The 19,011-nt window shown below is 48.3% G+C and overlaps 5 protein-coding genes across 5 annotated transcripts; all 5 read left to right on the forward strand.

The window, feature by feature from the left end:
• Nucleotides 1-599: 599 nt before the first annotated feature.
• Nucleotides 600-2,953, forward strand: ABOM_001284 (Zn(II)2Cys6 transcription factor; the record flags this gene model as incomplete). The annotated part of the gene is made up of 4 exons (XM_022528414.1): nt 600-1,351; nt 1,403-2,077; nt 2,152-2,630; nt 2,697-2,953. The coding sequence occupies 4 exons, from the start codon at nt 600-602 to the stop codon at nt 2,951-2,953; spliced, it is 2,163 nt and encodes a 720-aa protein (XP_022393772.1).
• Nucleotides 2,954-5,019: 2,066 nt separating this feature from the next.
• Nucleotides 5,020-7,506, forward strand: skn7 (putative stress response transcription factor SrrA/Skn7; the record flags this gene model as incomplete). The annotated part of the gene is made up of 7 exons (XM_022528415.1): nt 5,020-5,076; nt 5,226-5,242; nt 5,396-5,468; nt 5,542-5,685; nt 5,744-6,679; nt 6,739-6,928; nt 6,986-7,506. The coding sequence occupies 7 exons, from the start codon at nt 5,020-5,022 to the stop codon at nt 7,504-7,506; spliced, it is 1,938 nt and encodes a 645-aa protein (XP_022393751.1).
• A 1,202-nt stretch (nt 7,507-8,708) lies between these two features.
• On the forward strand, nt 8,709-11,141 carry ABOM_001286 (translation initiation factor eIF2B catalytic subunit epsilon; the record flags this gene model as incomplete). Its single annotated transcript, XM_022528416.1, has 5 exons — nt 8,709-8,789; nt 8,890-8,946; nt 9,039-9,163; nt 9,231-10,402; nt 10,462-11,141. The coding sequence occupies 5 exons, from the start codon at nt 8,709-8,711 to the stop codon at nt 11,139-11,141; spliced, it is 2,115 nt and encodes a 704-aa protein (XP_022393735.1).
• A 936-nt stretch (nt 11,142-12,077) lies between these two features.
• Nucleotides 12,078-14,291, forward strand: ABOM_001287 (RING finger protein; the record flags this gene model as incomplete). The annotated part of the gene is made up of 5 exons (XM_022528417.1): nt 12,078-12,184; nt 12,321-12,643; nt 12,723-13,251; nt 13,305-14,191; nt 14,263-14,291. The coding sequence occupies 5 exons, from the start codon at nt 12,078-12,080 to the stop codon at nt 14,289-14,291; spliced, it is 1,875 nt and encodes a 624-aa protein (XP_022393770.1).
• A 1,801-nt stretch (nt 14,292-16,092) lies between these two features.
• Nucleotides 16,093-17,708, forward strand: mrsA (putative mitochondrial carrier protein; the record flags this gene model as incomplete). Its single annotated transcript, XM_022528418.1, has 8 exons — nt 16,093-16,136; nt 16,361-16,430; nt 16,494-16,529; nt 16,632-16,764; nt 16,837-16,929; nt 16,990-17,046; nt 17,130-17,574; nt 17,657-17,708. 8 exons carry the CDS (start codon nt 16,093-16,095, stop codon nt 17,706-17,708), a joined length of 930 nt encoding a protein of 309 aa, XP_022393739.1.
• Between the last annotated feature and the right edge of the window lie 1,303 nt (nt 17,709-19,011).

Genomic DNA, 19,011 nt, shown 5'->3' on the forward strand with positions numbered 1-19,011 from the left:
GGAATATGAGGGTTCCTTTAATATACAATATGCATGAAGCCCTCACTTCACTTTTCTTTTTCTTTTTCCCTTTTTTTTTTGGCAGCCTCCAAGGGGGCACTCTTGCGCCTTCTGAGAACACATACTATAGATATAGCTACGGGGATGACCCACCAAAGGCCGAAAATTATTCTCAGGCAAACAGTTTACAGTTCTGTACCGTTCTAATAAGGCTTTGGATTTGCTTTTGGGTAGAAACATGGTCTTTGTTGTGGAAGTACTCATATTGTTTGACTGTAGCAGGGGACACGCACCTTACCAGACGCACTAGTAAACCCTGTAATGTCTGCTACAGTCCTTACTGTTCAAGAGCAGAATACAGATTCTTTCCTGCGATCGCTTTAGTGACTGCGCTGACTATATTGAGGGGGGCTGATTGGAAGGTTGCTAAAGACCCATTAAACGAAATCGTTGTTGCGCCTTCTCACAACATTAGTCCGGGCCAAGGATTGCACGAATCAGATCATTAATTCGCCGAACGTTTCCGAATGGGCTTTCCAACAGACACAGAATAATCCATTCACTCTACTGTTCTTCGCCGAACATCATAACCCGAGAGTATGGAGTCACTTTCCCCGAGAAATGCGAATAGCCCTCATACCCTGAGCTACACTCGTCCCTATCGTTCTAAGCGTCATCCGCCTTGTGACCCATGTCGTCGAAAGAAGTTAAGATGTCAAGCGGAGAGAGGAAATGCTTGTCAAAGATGTCAAACTTCTGGTTCTTTGTGTACCTTCGGTGGCCTTCAGGCTGTTCATCAGCCATCGACAGCACTCCCTGACGCGAATCAAGCGTCTCCTCCTTCGGCCCAACGAGTGACAGCTGTGCAGCCCGTGGAGGAGCTCAACGTCGCAGTCAATACGGATGACTCTGCTCGATGCCAATCAGAGCCTATCCTCCCCTTAGGCCCTTCGGCTGGCCCTGATTCAGGAGAAGTCCCGTCAAGCGAACCCGTTACGACGGCTCCAGCAACTTATCACTTTCCAGAGAGGCCTCCAGCTCAGGCGATTCAGACATTAGACCAGCTGCACGGCTTCTCATACCAAGTTATTGGGGCATCGGGCGAATCAGACCCATGGCTTCTTCGGCATTGCAAGTTTGACGACCATGGTTTTCTTCTTTTTCATCAGGTGCATTTCCGAAATGCGGGAGGGGTTCCGCTTGACGAAAAGATTCCCGTTCACTTTCTAGTAACTACGGACGAGTTGTATGGGTCCACAAAGAACGAAACAGCCATTCCCAGGAGTCAGAGTCTAAGGGAGGAATTGAACAGCCTGGTTCCTCTAGACTGTGGCCAAAAGCTGGTAGCCCTGTTAGTGGCCTCTTCGTATGATTCAGTGGCATCAATCGACTGACATAACAGGTTTGTCAAATTCATCTTCCCGACTCTTCCTGTCATCTCTAGGTCATTGTTTGGTCTCACCTCTACTCGCATCACACCCGATCAACACGTCCTCAACAACATGCCGGTCCATCTCCTGGCCGCCATATACGCTTCAGCACAACCGTTTACCAAGTTTGACGAGTATCTCTCAGTTCTCAACGCTTACTCAACACCGCCAACTGAGCAGCTCTGGCGCATAGTGTGGGAGATTCTCCTACAAGAGATACACACCCCTCATTTAGCAGCTCTACAAGCAGGACTGCTTTATTTGCACAAAGCACCAGGAAAGAGTCAAAGTGCTGTAGCTGACAGCGCATCTGTATGGTCTTTTGTTGGATTGCTCGTCGGACTTGCTACATCGCTCGGTCTTCAACTAGAGTGTGGGCCAATGGGCCTTCCTGCCTGGGAGCGGCGACTGCGACGAAGACTATGGTGGGCAATTTATGCCGAGGACAAATGGAGGAGCCTCCTGATGGGTCGGCCCCCGTATATCAGACATGATGAATGGGATGTAACAGAACTCGATGACAATGATTTCCATATTGATGAAACGCAGATCGTCTTGTTATCGCCTCCAAGCAGCCCTCTGGCACAAGATGTACTGCATGCACAGCAATTCCAATGCTTTGCTCGTCTGTCTCTTATAGCAGAGAGGTGCAGCAGGATCTTTAGTATGTGATATTTTTATCTTATCGAAGCCGTATTGTTGTTAATGGGCATCTAAATAGCGCTCTGCGATCCTCTCAACGCTTATCATCGAATTTCTCGGAATCTCTCAAAACCGCTCGTCCGCTTCTTCAAAAGCTGAGGGAATGGTACGTCCATATACCGGCACCACTCAGACTGCATGATAGGCTCTTCGCATCCATTGACGGGACAGGTCCGCAATTAACCTGTCTTCATTTTGCATACACACTTTTGGAGGTGTTCATCTTCCGCGCTCTTCTGCGACCTATGGTCCGATCTGCTACTCCGCCACCTTTGTTCGAAGAAACAGAAGCCTCAACCAACTTCACCGCAGCGCTCGATGACTACATCTTTCATATCATGGAGTCTGACGAGATCGAACCCACCCCGGCAATAGACCTGTCAAACGAGAACGGTGCGGGGAGCGCCGTTCTCAAAGCGGCCGAGAACTGCGCAGCGAAGATGCTTCGATTGGTGATGAGAATGGCATATAGTGACTTGGCTGGCTATTGGTTCTCATGTATGTGTCTTCTATCTCCTCATTCTTCTCTGGGCAGAGATTATCTAACATACTATCTGTGCTCAGGGTCTCGGATCGGCTTTGCGACTGTTTCCAGCTTCATATTACTCTTGCTCGTGCAAGCACCCTCGAAAGACCATGCTATTAGGGCCAGACGATTAGTGCACATGTGGCGACAGGCGCTTCGAAGGCAGAGCGAGGGTTCCTCGTTGATGAATCTGGCTCTGGTACGGTTGGATGGAATCTACTGGACCGGACTGTGCCGGAATTATTACCTTCCAAAGCATGTCAAGGAAGCGCTGGATGAGACCGTGTACCAGTAGATGTGCTTGTTTTGACCTCAGATGCTTTACGACTGTGGCGAATAATGTGGGACATGGAATTCAAAGCATAGTCATGCTTCTTTTCTTTTCTTTTCATTTTTTTCCTTTCTCGCGGGTATATATATATCTCTACAGGCAAATGTAAGTGAACGGTACATGCAGAATGGGAACGTGAAATGTCAAAAGGTCCAACGTAACTGCTAAGTGAAAAATAAATTGTAGTCTGTTGTCGATCAGGGTCGATCGGCCGAAATGGCTACGTCACAAAACGAAGAGGAGGTTTTATTGTTCTTATTATAGGTCGGGGTTCTAAGTTATTGTACCCGACGGAAAGCGAATCTCTGGAGGTGGCGTATAGCTCCCCCCCCTGGTAGCCATGGAAGGGTCTGGCCACCGTTACCCTGGAACGGGTGGCACTTGCGTAGTACTTCATATCAGAGTTATTTGGGAGGAACAAAATGCAGTCAGGAGACGGAGGAAAATTATAGTTAGAATATGATGGCATTATGTCCGGCCGTTGGATGGACCAGGATGCTAAGACTGACCTGCAAGCGATCAGCAACGAGTAACCGGAATGAGTATGTGTCTTCCGAGTGACTTCTGATGACCAAGTGGGTTAGTCTCCACCGTTGAAGGATTTTAAACTATAAACAGTAAATACAACTGTACAACTGAACCTTGAAGGACAAAGAATCGTGTGCATGATATCTTTTTTTACAGATATTTTTATTTTATTTATTTTTTTCTGAAAAGAAAATTCTTCAATGAAAAAAGAAATGCCAAACATTTCTGAGTCAATACCACCCTAATATCTCCTACAGAAATAGCGTGAAGTATGGATCCATGCAAACGAACTACTACTACCTTACATGCCACCATGTGTACATAATTAGTGTTATGTAATATGTACACCTGACTAGAATGCATCCCAAAAAGGAATGATTCAAAGATCACCTTGGGACTAGTGCCCTCAAAATTCGGTGCTGGTTAAATGAATGGATCAAAAGAAGGGTCAATGTCATCAGATACTAGTATGCCGATGAGAATGAACAATCTCCGCTCTTCTCTCCTCTTTTTCCTTCGACGATCGCTGCAGGTTGATTTGCCCCTCCTCTTGCATCTCCAACAGCCTATCTCCATCTTTTCCCCTCCATCCTTTCCTCGCACGTTATCTGCATCATGAACGCACTGACCTTTTCTTTCCAACAGTCAATTCCTTGGGGAAACCAGAACACACAGGAAGGCAAAGAAAGAATAACTCAGATGTAACTAGCTGTCCCTTCATGACTGGCAACAAATCTACTCGTAAGGATCAAGCCATATTCTCTGTCCATTAAGGCACTAAGGTAGAGAGAGTACGAGGAGTGGACTGTTTTCTCCACATCATCAATTCCCCTCCGAGGTAATTGCACTTAGATGTCTCGTCGGCTGTTGTTTACGGTCAGAGTGTCAGAGAGGAGCTCCTGTCTTTTTGTCCTTCCCCCCTTTAGCTCCTTGCATTGTCGGATGTGAAAGCTGTTTAACATTGCGATCAGTGTACCCAAGAATTTCAGAAGGGGAGGACCAAAAAAAAAAGCAATGAAAGGAATTTGAAAAGTCAAAAAAAGCAGAGAAAAAATGGGAAGTTGTGGCTAGTGAACGGTGACCGGTGGTTCGGACAGCACAGAAAAGGCCAATGGCGGGTGCAGATACCAAGTCAGTGACCCCCCCATCAAAAGTCCCACTTTTGCAACGAAGTAGTAAATTACCCAAAACTTAACTAGGGAACTGCCACCATCTCTTCCCTACTCTTTCTCTTGACCTCTCCCAACCAAACGCCGTCCAGTTTAGACCGTCATTTTTTCCCCTTCCTCTTTTTCTTTTCTCTTTCTCTTCACCTTTATTTTTCTTACTTATCCTTTTCTCCCGGAAGTTTCTCCTTCGCCATCTCGGTGCGTAATTGACCACCGGCTTGGATTATCTTTCTTTTTTCTTTTCAATACTCTCCCGCAGCCGTTCTTCGTGAGGTTCTGCGACGTGCTTGAGCCTGTTGCTTGTTCGATCGGTCGCGACCCATCTAGCCCACGATGGACGGTGGCCAGACCACAACCAATACCGCCCCCGCGGGCAACTCCAGCGATTTTGTAAGTGTTGATCTTTTTGACAATGATATCGATGATATTGTTTCTCTTTATTCTTACTATATTATTGTTACTTTTTTATTGTATTTTATTTCTTTTGTCTCGAAGTACAAGCTACTGTATTCGGTCACCACCACTGACAAAATGCATAGGTGCGGAAACTTTACAAGTGAGTTTGACCGTCTCCTTTTTGTCTCTCCGAGCTCTCCCGTCGACCCGACTTAATGCGACTATACGCCCTCCTGGTCAAGATGCCTCCGTCTAGTACTTGAACGGCTTCTGCCTCTCTCTCTATTTGGTCACTAACCTTTCTTTTTCCAAGAATGCTGGAGGATCCGTCCTACTCGGAGATTGTGCGGTGGGGTGATGAAGGGGACAGTTTTGTCGTCTTAGAGGTAACGCACGCCCTCGTGCCTTAAGAATTCACAGTCGCTGTTCTTCTGCTAATCGATCCAAATCCGGTCGCAGTGCGAGAAATTTACGAAAACCATCCTTCCCAAACATTTCAAACACAGCAACTTTGCCAGCTTTGTACGACAACTAAACAAGTACGACTTCCACAAAGTGAGACAAAATAATGAAGAGAATGGTCAATCACCGTACGGCCAGAATGTAAGACTGCGATACTTGGCACTGGTGGCTTTACAGGGTTGTCTGATCAGGAATCTAGGCATGGGAATTCAAGCACCCCGAATTCCGAGCGAACAGCAAAGAGTCACTCGACAACATTCGACGGAAGGCGCCTGCCCCTCGGAAACAGGCCCAGAGCAACGAAGATTCTGTTCCAACGCAACAGATCGATCTCTTGAATCAGCAAATAGTGGCGCAGCAACAACAAATTCAGCACCTCTCGGATCGTTATGCGCAACTAACTGTCGACCATCAGATCATGCTACAGGAAGTTATGAGGGTTCAGAAAACAGTCCTCAACCACGAACACGTAATCCACCAACTGATGACATATCTATTATCAGTGGATGCTCGTCAACGGCGAGACAGTAAAGCATCCGGACCTTTTCAGGCACAAGGCCAAGGGGGGTCGACCTTGAGCCCTTCCCAGGTGGCGTCGATGGACGATGAACCTTCGTCGCCCTTGCAGCACGCCTCGAAGCTTCTCAATGATATGAATGCCGAAATTCAGTTCAATCTCGGCGGTCTTGATTCGTTAGGGGAGCCACCCAAAACAGGTCCCGTTGTGGCCACGACGCCCGCAATGGATGCTGCACCGCGGAATGGTGTGGTGCGCCCGCCAACTGCAACCGCTGCGACCCCTGCAAACCCAGCCAATCCGACGAATGCCGCGACCACAGCCTTGGTGTATCCGAAGATGAACGGCGACATTGAACCTGTTGTGTACCCTGTGGGCGCTACTAATGGTATCGATCCGATGTACAGCGAGCATGTTAATAATGTGCCATACCCAATGCCACCCAAACAAGAAGTCGACGACGCTCGGAGACAGTTCGCCGACAATCGGAAGAAGAGTACGAATGTTGATCCGGGTTGGATGCGTAGTCCACATATCTTGCTGGTCGAGGATGATGCGACGTGTCGCCAAATTGGCGGAAAATTCCTATACTCCTTTTCTTGTGTCATTGATACTGCCGTAAGTTGGCTTCACAGGTCATCTTTTCAAGTCTGGTACCCTGACTGATGGGAACGTAGTTCGACGGACTCGAGGCGGTGAACAAAATACAGGATGGCTCGAAGTACGATCTTATTTTGATGGATATAATTATGCCCAACCTGGACGGAGTCTCAGCATGCCACCTCATTCGGCAGTTTGATAGGACGCCGATCATTGCCATGACATCCAACATCCGGAGTGATGATATTCAACTTTACTTCCAGCATGGTATGTTAATCTACTACTAGGAGCGAGCTCCGCGACTATCCTGCTAACATTGACCAGGAATGGACGATGTTCTTCCCAAGCCCTTCACGCGAAAGAGTCTTCTGGATATGTTAGAAAAGCACCTTGTTCATTTAAAGACCATGCCGCAAGGCATGGAAACCACCCAACCCACGGCGGCGGTTACAATGGCTGCACAGAGCTCGGCAGCCCAGTCCGTCAAAGAGGATAGTTCTCCTAGCCAGTCACCAGCTACGTCCATAAACAACTGGCAAACTCCCGGCCAATTCCAGGGCATGACCGCAGTTCACCCTAATCTCCAGCAGGTACAAGGCCAATACGTACCTGCAACTCCTGCCACTGCCGCTGCATATGCGGTAGACCAAAACGGGGTGCAGTATCCAACAGCTCCTGTGGCCCTCACGGCTGCGGCTGCGGCTGCAGCACGGCCGCAACCACGACGGCAGGTCTCCGACATGGCCAGTGCTGCCGAGAACCCCAATCTCGCGAAGCGACAGCGTGTATACGCGCACCAACCTCAAACGATGGTCAACCCCGTACAAGCTGCACGGACTGGCTGAACCTCGCCCATCTCAATGCTGTATATCTCTCAATCAACAAACTAACAAACTACCTCTCTTGCATTCCTCTCCGTGTATCCTCAGTCACTCTATTCCCCTTTCATGATTGCTATCTTGATTATAATGAAATCTCTACCCGTACGATACCGTTGACCCCTGGGTGGACTTTTGATAGCTTACGGCGTTTTTGAGGCCTTCGGTTGTTTATCTTTTGTTTCTTGCGGATACTCTCAGCAGAAATGTTGGTGTCATTTATAAAGGGATATAAGGGAGTTGAACTATATTAGGGCCCGGGCATTCAGACTGTTTTGGTGTACTGTTGCTGTAATTACTTGAACATGTTACATGGGTAAAATTGTCCTTCGAGTGGGATATCCACGTTGGCGCAATTCCTGATGCTTCGCCCTGGAACACAATTTGATGGTGATTACATACGACTAGGTAGCTAGCTGTGCCTACTAAAAATACAGAACACACGCGACCATTCACCTACAACTCTTCAGATCAGTCGTCCCGCAACATACCCTCCACTCAGAAGCCCTTAAGACACTGCGCACACGTACATAAGTGGGTATGCTGCGTACTACCCCAGCCCCATACGGGCCGAGCAATCCACAGGAGCTTAGGAGCTTCCGATTGCCCTTCGGTTCGGGGGGTAGGTATCCTCTGATCGGAACTCCTATTTAATTTGACCTACAGTAAAGAGGTATATTAAGGTTCTAGACCGTTGGTTCCTGAACAAGGGATATTGCCAGAAGTCCAGGAGGGCCTGGGCCTTGGGTGGTGTTCTGGACTCTTTGGGGCTGAAGCTGGTCCTTCAGGTTGTGTGTGGCTAATGTTGTGCATCACGTGCATCACGTGAAAGGAACACAGCTTGGGCAGCAAACCCCGCAAACAGAACAAACATGCAAAAAAAGGACGGGAGTGGGATGAATCACAATATGGCTTGGCGGAGTTTTTGCGTCGAGGGGAACCGGAAATAATTCCTTTAGGTTGTGCAAGCGGATTCATTGTTGATTTCCAATTTCTTTGTGAGCCTGCTTTTCGCCTGGGATTCTCAACCACGATCCATCTTCTCTTGCTGGACTTTGTACAGGAATATTTGACCTTTCAGTGAGGCGGGGAAAATCAGTTACTCAGTGAGTCGCAAGATGTGGCATTCGATCTTTCCGCACAACTGACGCTTACCATTGTTTTAGCAGATGGGTCCCAAGCAGAAAGGCGGTGGCCCCAAACAGAGGGGCAATGCTGCAGAGGAAGTAGAAGAGACGTTGCAGGCTGTCGTATGTTATCATTCTGAAAAACGACTCTTGCGACTTGCCGGCTATCATAGGACGGCGGGGTGCACGATGATCGTGTGGCTAATGTTCTGATGTTGTTTAGGTCCTTGCCGACACCTTCGAGACGAGATTTGAACCTTTCACTCTTGACAAGCCTAGGGTATGTATCTAAGATACGCTATTGAGACGAGAAACGGATGTTGCGGAGGGAACACACAGGGATGGGTCATGGGCTGATGCGGACGATGACAGTGCCTTTTGCCGCTAGCGAACACGCCCCTGATTGAGTATACATTGGAGTTCCTTGCGAATGCCGGTGTCGAAGACGTGTTCTTGTACGGCGGAGCTCATTCCGATCAGTTAGAGAAGTATATCAAGTACGTAGATGACGCTTTCCCCGCTGCATATGGAGTTCACGGTGATACTAATGCTACAGTGACTTAGTGCATCAAAATGGAGGTCGCCATCCTCACCGTTCAAGCAATTGGCTTTCCTCAAGTCCACTTCTACCTCCGTCGGAGACGTTATGCGCGATCTGGATGGAAAGCATCTTATTACCGGGGATTTTATCGTTGTGAGCGGAGATGTCATCAGCAACCTGCCTATTGAAGGCGCTTTGACCCAGCATCGGGCTCGTCGTGCAGCAAATAAGGATGCCATTATGACCATGATCTTGCGAGAGGCCGGCAGAAACCATAGAACCAAGTCTTCGTCTTCTTCGCCCGTTTTCATTATCGACCCTACGAAAGACCGCTGTCTACATTACGAGGAAATCGATCACCATTCCCGAGAGACGACCCGTCTCAATATCGACTCGGAGATCATCCTTGAGAACGCAGAGCTAGATATTCGACAGGATCTGATCGACTGCAACATCGATATTTGCACCCCTGACGTGTTGAGTCTCTGGTCTGACAGTTTCGATTACCAGACTCCTCGGACGCAATTCTTGTATGGTGTACTGAAGGATTTCGAGCTGAACGGAAAGACGATCCACACACATATCGTCAAGGATCACTACGCGGCTAGAGTGAGGAACTTGAAGGCGTACGATGCCGTTACCAAGGATGTCATTTCGAGATGGGCGTACCCTCTGTGCCCCGACACTAACCTACTCCCGGGCCACACCTACGAACTTCGGAAGGGAAACCTATACCAGGAGCAGGGCGTAACCTTGGCTCGTTCATGTGTTATCGGCCGGCGAACGGTTATTGGACAGGGCACGAGCATTGGAGACAAGACCACGGTCAAGGATACGGTTCTGGGAAGGAACTGCAAGATTGGTAAGAATGTCATTTTAGACGGTGCCTACATATGGGATGGTGCTGTGATTGGCGACGGTACAACTGTACGCCACGCTATTGTTGCAGATAACGTCCAGGTTGGTAGCAAGTGCACTGTCGAGTCTGGGGCTCTTCTCTCATACGGAGTGAAGATCGTGGACGGAATGACCGTCAGCGAAGGCAAGCGTATTACCAACGCCCCAAGGGAGGAAGATGGGGGTGTGCCGGAAAGTGAACCGGAAGTCGTCGGCGAAGGCGGCGAGGGTTATGAATACGTCCCTTACGAAGATGAGGATGACTCGGATACCGAGAGCAATGCCTCATCGGGATTGGGTATGTTTCTTTTGCTGTTTACTCCCAGACCCATCAAAGCTGACAGATTCTTTCCGCAGTTTATAATATGGCGCAGCTTTCTCTCTCCACAGATTCTATCTCGACCCTTTCATCTGAGGTCTCAGACTACGGCCACTCTCGCTCAGGAAGCTTTAGTAGCTCAGGCGGTGACGATGACGAAGAACATTTCGTTCATGACGCCGCAACTAGTGTGTATGACAGCTTGCGCGATGACGTAACATCGGACGTGGTGCAGCTGGAACTGGTCAGTCTACGTATGACAGCCAACGCTTCTGATCACCAAGTTCGACGCGCCGTGGTATCGGCTTTCATGAAGCGTACTCAGCAATTGATGGAAGGTGGAAAGGGAGCCGGCGACATCGTTAGGGAACTCTTTGGCAAGTACCGCGAGATTATCGAACGGTCCTTGTTCGACCGCGACCGCGATGCGAAGCCTGACCAGGTCGACCTCCTACTTTTGCTTCAACAAGATCTTGTACACCGCAACCGTGGCGATACGGTTCTTCTGTTTGTTGCCAAAGAATTATATGACCTAGAGATCCTAGAAGAGGAGGCATACGAGCAGTGGTGGGCTGATGAGAGGTCCTCCAGTACTGACGAGATGAAACAAGTGCGCAGCCAGACCCAACAGTTCGTGGATTGGCTAGCAAACGCTGAAGAGGAGGAAAGTAGCGAAGAGGATGACGATGACGAAGAGGAAGAGAGCGACGATGAGTGATCTGATATAGAATTGGAACATGTTATGAAACGCGGATAAACAAAAATTGAACCGCTATGAGTGAAAACAACAAAATGCATTGCAAGATATCATATCAAGACATATAGAGTTCGTAGTATTATTATCTGCTCATATCATTGGAAGAGAAACAACATGGGTTGGCTGCCTGGTGACTGCCTAATATTATTAATTCTAGTCATTTGCTCAGGTCATTAGGTTGAGTCATGCATTTGGTAAGGGCTCCATCACACCTAAAGTCGATATAGTTGTTATAACAGAAATAACCAAGAGATCTTTGACGGAGAGGTGCTCTGACATCATTGGTGCCCGTCGATCTATTTATGACAGCGAAGCAAGATCAACCATCATACGGCCACCTCCGAGCCTGGCACTGATCCAGTTCCAATCAAACACAGTACCAATTGGGACTCCAACATTGCTTCATTGTGTTTACCCGCTTTAGGTTGCCTCTTGCTGCCTTCCCCCCACACATATTCCGTGGCATTAGCACCAGATGCTACGAAACCTCCCATACTGACACGTCCTTATAAAACCGTAAACTTACCTGCTTAGCAATCCCGCCACTGTTTGAAAATTTTTCTTTTTTTTTTTATGATTTTGTTTTTTTCAGTCTCTTCCCAAGCAACTCTTTTTTTTTTTTTTACTCCAGACTACGGATCGGTAAACACTGGAGCTCAAGTCTCCATTTCCCGTTGTTCTCGGCAAATACCGCTCTCTAGTGCAATTTTACCCCCCCAAGGAGAAGAAACAAACCTGAGGCTTGTCTTCCTAAGGCTCCCCCACTCTCCCCGTGACGTTCCGTCTCCCGTCCCTAGTTACATACATCCACACCCCTCTCTTCTTCCCCAAGACCCAAAAGGTGCCAGCGTCGATAAGCTATTCACGCCCAACGATTGATCGCCTGAGAGCTAGTGCATGGTCCTGCTCCTGCTACTGCACACTCCAGTCTCTCAGTCCGCCCTTCGTGTACCTCCTCACCCGTTCGATCTATCAGTCATCCCCAGGTTGATTACCCGCCTTTGGTAAGCTGCGCCTTGTGTTGTCTCGGAAAAAAAGAGAAGGTCTCGACGTTAAATCTCGGGACCTACTTTTTTTTTCGTGCCAGCACATACCGGCTTGCCGCGACACCACCGTTTTCACCACGCCTCCTCTAACAAGGAAGCGAAAGGCGGCCGAGGCGGCGATAACAGACAAACACTCCGCCACCAAGGATTCCGTCGCCCGTTCGCAAGCCGCCACCAGACCTCCTCCTCGGAAGTCTGCTCGCAAGACGAAATTAGAATCTCCTGATATCGCAGAACTTAATCCCGCTACCGATCTGACCTCCGTCGTGTCAGGGGTGCTCACGGTTCGCGAAGGTCCTAATTTGGTTACGCCGGCGTCGACCAGTATGGAGTCCGATGATGATTTTATGAGCGTTGCCTCCAGCGCCGATGACTTTTTGGACACCCAGGCGAGTGATGATGAGAGCCTGGGGGAAGGTACGTAATGTTGCGTCCCACAGCTTTGCAAGGTGATGATGACTGGATGCTGACGTTGTCTCTTATTTGCTGTTGATAGATTTCGGTGATGATTTCGACGGCGGCTTCTCGAAAGATAAAGACATCGTTGCAACTTCACGAAAACCTTACGAAGTTGAACACAAAGTCCTAAACCCGGATGACATCGACCGGGAACAGAATCGACAAATCAACGAAGTATCATCGATTTTAAGTCTACCGCCGGAATCCTCCGCCATTCTTCTACGGTATGGGCGGTGGAATCGGGAAAAGCTTATTGAGGCTTACATGGATCATCCCGAAGACACGCTGGAGGAGGCCGGCTTAGGGACGAACTTTGAAGGCACACCGAAGACTGAAGTAGTACCTGGGTTCGTATGCGAGATTTGCTGCGAAGATGGCGATAACCTGGAGACATACGCTATGCGATGTGGACATCGTTTCTGTGTGGATTGTTACCGCCACTATCTTGCGCAAAAGATTCGTGGGGAAGGAGAAGCGGCCAGGATAGAATGTCCCGGTGATGGCTGTAGTATGATCGTTGATTCTAAGTCATTGGGCCTACTTGTCACATCGGACCTCAAGGATAGGTGAGTCCATTTAGCTTGGATGCAGGTGGATACTATCACTAACTTCTGTTTAGGTATTACACTCTCTTACAAAGAACCTACGTCGATGACAAGGAAAATCTCAAATGGTGCCCAGCTCCCAACTGTGAATACGCTGTTGATTGTCTGGTCAAGCAGCGCGACCTCCGTCGCATTGTACCTACCGTACAATGTAGCTGCAAGCATCATTTCTGCTTTGGTTGCACACTTAACGATCATCAACCGGCACCTTGTGAGCTAGTCAAGATGTGGCTCAAGAAGTGTGAAGATGATTCTGAAACGGCCAACTGGATCTCAGCCAACACAAAAGAGTGCCCTAGGTGTCACTCGACGATTGAGAAGAACGGAGGTTGCAACCATATGACGTGCCGCAAATGCAAACATGAGTTCTGCTGGATGTGCATGGGCCTATGGTCCGAGCACGGTACCAGCTGGTATAATTGCAGCCGCTATGAGGAGAAATCAGGATCCGAGGCCCGCACCGCACAGGCGAAGTCCCGAGCGTCATTGGAGCGATATCTCCATTACTACAACCGATATGCAAACCATGAGCAATCGGCCAAGCTCGACAAAGACCTTTATCTGAAGACAGAAAAGAAGATGACAAGCCTTCAGTCGCAGTCGGGTTTATCGTGGATCGAAGTCCAGTTTCTCGACACAGCGTCACAAGCACTTCAACAATGCCGACAGACCCTAAAGTGGACCTACGCTTTTGCCTACTACCTTGCGCGTAACAATCTGACCGAGATCTTTGAAGATAACCAGAAGGATTTGGAGCTCGCGGTGGAGAACCTCAGCGAGATGTTTGAAAAGCCTGTACCCGAACTAGCGAACCTCAAAGTGGACATCTTGGATAAAACGGCCTATTGTAACAAACGGCGGGTGATTTTGTTGAGTGACACTGCCGAAAATCTGAAAAATGGTACGGACTCACTCTGGCATGAACCCCACAGAAAATTTTGGTGTAGAGAACTGACTCGTGTGTTCCTCCAGGCGAATGGTCTTTCAACGTGGACTGGTAGATTAGAGCGAATCGTATAGAAGGGAAACGGGTTTAACCACGGTTGGTCCCCAAGACCCAGTCATTCTTTTGCTTTAACGACGTGCATGACAGCGCATATGAATTCTCTGCGGGAAAGTTTCACTGTGAACATTTAAGAGAGGAGCTTTTCGTGGGTGTTATTTACTTGGTGATTTGCTTTCTTGTATCAATTATCATCTACTATAGGGGAACGTTCACATCTATATTCAATTCAACCACTGTACTTGACCTCGCGCGCGGAATGGGACTGCATTTATTTCTCTGTGCATTATTTGTGCATTTCCATTGTTCAGTCTTCGTCTTTCCCCAAGAATCCATGCCCAAAATAATATCTTGGTATATAGGTAAGGGATCCTATGCAGTACACCACGAAGACGTGGAATCCGCGGAAATGCCCGACGCAAAAAAGGACTCGTGGTTGCCTAACAAGGAAGAACGTACTGCGGAGTACTCCGTAAGAAACCCCATACAATATAGTTTCACATCACCTGTACGAAAGTAGACAAGCCTAAGAAACTACTAAGTTATACATTAGTCACTTAATGTCCTGCACATCCTACCGTATTTACGGGATCCCCGGTGAGCCGCGGTCGTTCGCTTAGGGTTATAAGTCGGACTGAAGACAGAAGGAGTACGGACTAATCAGAATTTCAGAAAGGAGGACGGCGGGATGGATCCATCAGATAAGAAAAATCAGAAAAGGGAATAGTGACCTTCCTCCATCTCTTGGTGACTTTTAGGAGAGCTGCCTCGGCGGAGGGGACGGGCCATTCCTCCGTCATTCGGCACTTCTGCTTCTCCTGTTAGTCAGATGTGGCAATCTTGGCTGGCTCTTTGGGACCTCTTCTTGTATGTCTTGGAAGGGTATGGGTGAATCTGTTTGGAATTGATCCGGAAGGCTGTCGGAACGGTGTGAGTCAACTTGAAAAAGGTCAACCTTGGGTGTGTCAATGTCAGTGGTTGGGGATGTGCTGGGTGAGAGGGATAAACTCCGTCATCGGACCAGGACGGGTCGCTGATCCTGGATTGTTTTTGTCTAGCCGGGGGAAGCTGATTCAGCAGGCTAAATGTCCCAAGTGCCATAGCTTAACTAATATTTTTTTTTAACGGAGGTTCAGCTGGACAGAGAGCGAACTGTACATAGGACATTTGTGGAGGAAAATCACAGATGAAGTAGAATTAAATAGAAAGGCCGATGAGAAGAGTAAACCTAAGAACATACAAATACACACTAATAATATAACTGATTCATCGTGTCAAGAAAGAATATTCCATTGAGGTTCCTTGGGGGTTTCTATTAATCTAAAATGGATCAGATAACATTTTAATCAGCCTTCCATTAATCCAGCGTTCGTCGAGCCGACCGAAAGGACTTCCATTCTGGGTAACAACTTCTAATCCCCGACTAACCATTTTAATTTATTTTATTCTTCCCTCCCTCTTTCACATCCTCACAACTCATCCGTTTTATTTTTTTTTTTAAACCTATCTCACTTTTACTCCTGTCGCATTGATCCTTTTCCATTCCTCGGGTGGTTGAGACGGGTCTCTTCCTCTATACTTCTTTTTCCTCCTTCTTGTTTTTTCCTTTCCTCGGAATCGGCTCTACTGATTTACCTCTCCACTCCGCAACCTGCTCCCGGTTTCTTCGGTATAATCTTTTCGACCTTCACACCAGTGACGCCTCACCTACCACCGCGCGCCCTTTTCTCCTTCCCTTTCTCCTAACCCTTTTTCCTCCTCTTTGCGGCTCCGGCTGCGTCTGGAGCTTCGACAGCTCGATGGCGGTCTCCGAACAAATCCCCGGGCAGGAGTTAGAATATGAGTATGTGTTTTTTTCCCGCAAAATCCGCTTCAACTTTTGTTTTGGTCTGGCCAATCGTTCGCTGGGAAGCATAGGGAGTGGTTAAAGTCTTTGCTATGTTTTCATACCACATTCTTTCGTCTCTATTGCCCGATTGCCACGGTTCCTTTCCCCGACGTAGGCCGGCTTTTTTTTTTATATACACTATGTTGGGGCTTCCAGGGCTAATTATACTGTTACGATAGCTACGAGGCCCTCCCGTCTAACTACGGCCTCGGCCGGAATATGCTGGCTGGTGCCTTCGCAGGGATAGCGGTATGTGTGCAAGAACCTGGGTTATAAAGGTGGATGGTCGGTCCCGTACTGACAATGGTCAAGGAACATGCTGTCATGTATCCGGTGGACTTGTTGAAGGTATGCTGAGTGAATGATGATTTTTTTTCCTGCGTTGCGCAAGTTTTGTGTTGCGACGTGTTGCAAAGGCAGACAAATACTGACATCGGGCCCGTACGCTAGACTCGCATGCAAATCCTGCATCCTGCGAACGGCGGACTTTACACCGGTCTCACTAACGCATTTTCCACAATCTACCGAATTGAGGGCTGGCGGACATTATGGAAGGGTGTTTCCAGTGTTATTGTTGGTGCTGGTAAGCGGAGCCGGCGACATACAGAGATGTCTACTCGGAGGTGTCGGAGGCTGATGTGAAATTCCCGTATAGGCCCCGCCCACGCTGTCTACTTTGGCACATATGAAATTGTAAAGGATCTTGCCGGTGGCAATGTCGATGACGGTCACCATCCCCTAGCTGCAGGTAAGTGACCGATGGGGTTATGATGCTGTCTGTTATTAAGTAGTTACTAACGTGGAACAGCTATGAGTGGTGCCTCGGCGACCATTGCCAGTGACGCTTTGATGAACCCCTTTGATGGTAAGTAACCCGCGACCCCAACACCACCAACAAGCAATAAAATAAAAACCAAGACTCCGCTGTGTACTAATCGAAAAACACAGTGATTAAGCAACGGATGCAAGTTCATGGCTCGGTACACAAGACCATCCTTCAATGCGCCCGGTCTGTCTACCGAACGGAAGGTCTGCAGGCTTTCTACGTTTCCTACCCTACCACACTTTGCATGACAGTCCCCTTCACTGCTACACAGTTCGTCGCCTATGAGTCCATTTCTAAGGTTATGAACCCCTCCGGGGATTACGACCCGTTCACCCACTGCATTGCGGGTGGTCTCGCAGGCGCTTTCGCAGCTGGTCTCACAACACCACTCGACGTGGTCAAGACGCTCCTCCAGACCCGCGGTTTGGCACAGAACGAGGAAATTCGGTCGGCGAAGGGTCTTTTCAACGCCGCGGCCATTATCAAGCGGCAGTTCGGTTGGAGTGGTTTCCTGCGTGGCGCTCGTCCTCGCATCATTTCTACGATGCCCAGCACAGCCATTTGCTGGTGAGTGAATATCTTTCCTGATTTATTTCGTTTGAACCCCCGTTGCTGTGTTTGGGCTTTTACTGACAATGTCATCCAAAAGGACCTCTTATGAGATGGCCAAGGCGTACTTCAAGCGCCAGGAGCTCATCTAAAAAAAATGTCTTTTTTTTCCCACTGGCCCCGATCGCATAAATTCGACTTCCACACTATCCATCATAAATTTCCATCCTGGGGCCTTGTATAAGGCCTCCCACGACCAACAAAACAATAATCAAAATAACTCAAAACATCCTTCTATTTAAAGAAAGAAAAAGAAAGAAAAAATAAGAATGCCGGCTGATAGTGGCCACGTATCATGTGCGAAGGGCGGAAATGCGACACGAGAGGAATTCCAAGCCAAGCCATGTTGCGGGGAGAATTCCCCGGTGTGGGTGGCGGCGTTCATACTGTCCATTCTCCTTATTAGCTCGTTCTTGAATCTTCTGCTCTCGCGCGCGCTCCGTTTCTCTCATTCACCGTTTTTTTCGGATATACACGAAATGTCCGAGACATTCGGAGTCGGAAAAGCCTGGCTGGAACCACAGCGGATGAGGCGGAGCGAGGACGTCTCACCCTTTCTTCGGTACCTCTTTTCACCGTTGGTCATCGGGTTTCATTCTCTGGGTTGGTAATGGTTGATATACATCTTGTGGGGCGGATTGTGTCGGGAAAAGTGCGAGAGCTTTTCTTGGATCGCCCTATGTATGCTATATTTGTACCGGCGTTGGCACGCAAGGGAAGTGTTTTTGGAGGCTTTGTTCCTTTTCTCTCATGGTTTTATTTTGTTCATTTGATCGATTTCCGAATTCTGGAATATTTCTTCTGATATATTACGCATTTGGGACCCATGTATACATAGACGGGATGATATGGCGGGCAATTACTTTTGAGTACACCAGCCAGGCTGAGCTGGCGCAGATATCCATTTTCGTTAATATAAAGGATTGACACTCGACTCCACTCCGGGGACCACAAAACAAAAATAAATGTCAAAAAAAAAAGAGTTCAGTTGGCAGTAGAGTTAAGTAGAGTAGCATTGGAAGAGGTTTTGCCATCATCGTGGGGCACCTTTCATTCCCTTTTGCGGTGCACCAACGACGTCACGCGAAATCATGACCGAATTTGGGTAAGAGAAAAATCGGAAAATGGAGAATCACTGACTTACTTTCATGTCTTACTCTCACCTCTGACTTCTCGACTCACTCACTCACGTCCTCTTCGTCCAGAACGTCTTCCTTTCTCTTTTTTTTTCCGCCTTTGCCTCCCTCCCTACGAATGAGCAGAAGTTGGTCCCCGTCCTTGTGCCATTCCTTCCCCCAGACTACGATTAACTAGTATCACACTACTACGACTATCATCCATAGCGCGCGGGCGGGTCCTGCAATTCCGCCGAAGATCCCTTGGAGTAATTGATCC

The sequence above is a fragment of the Aspergillus bombycis genome (assembly GCF_001792695.1).
Source record: "Aspergillus bombycis strain NRRL26010 chromosome Unknown contig00005, whole genome shotgun sequence".
Taxonomy (NCBI): Eukaryota; Fungi; Ascomycota; class Eurotiomycetes; order Eurotiales; family Aspergillaceae; genus Aspergillus; species Aspergillus bombycis.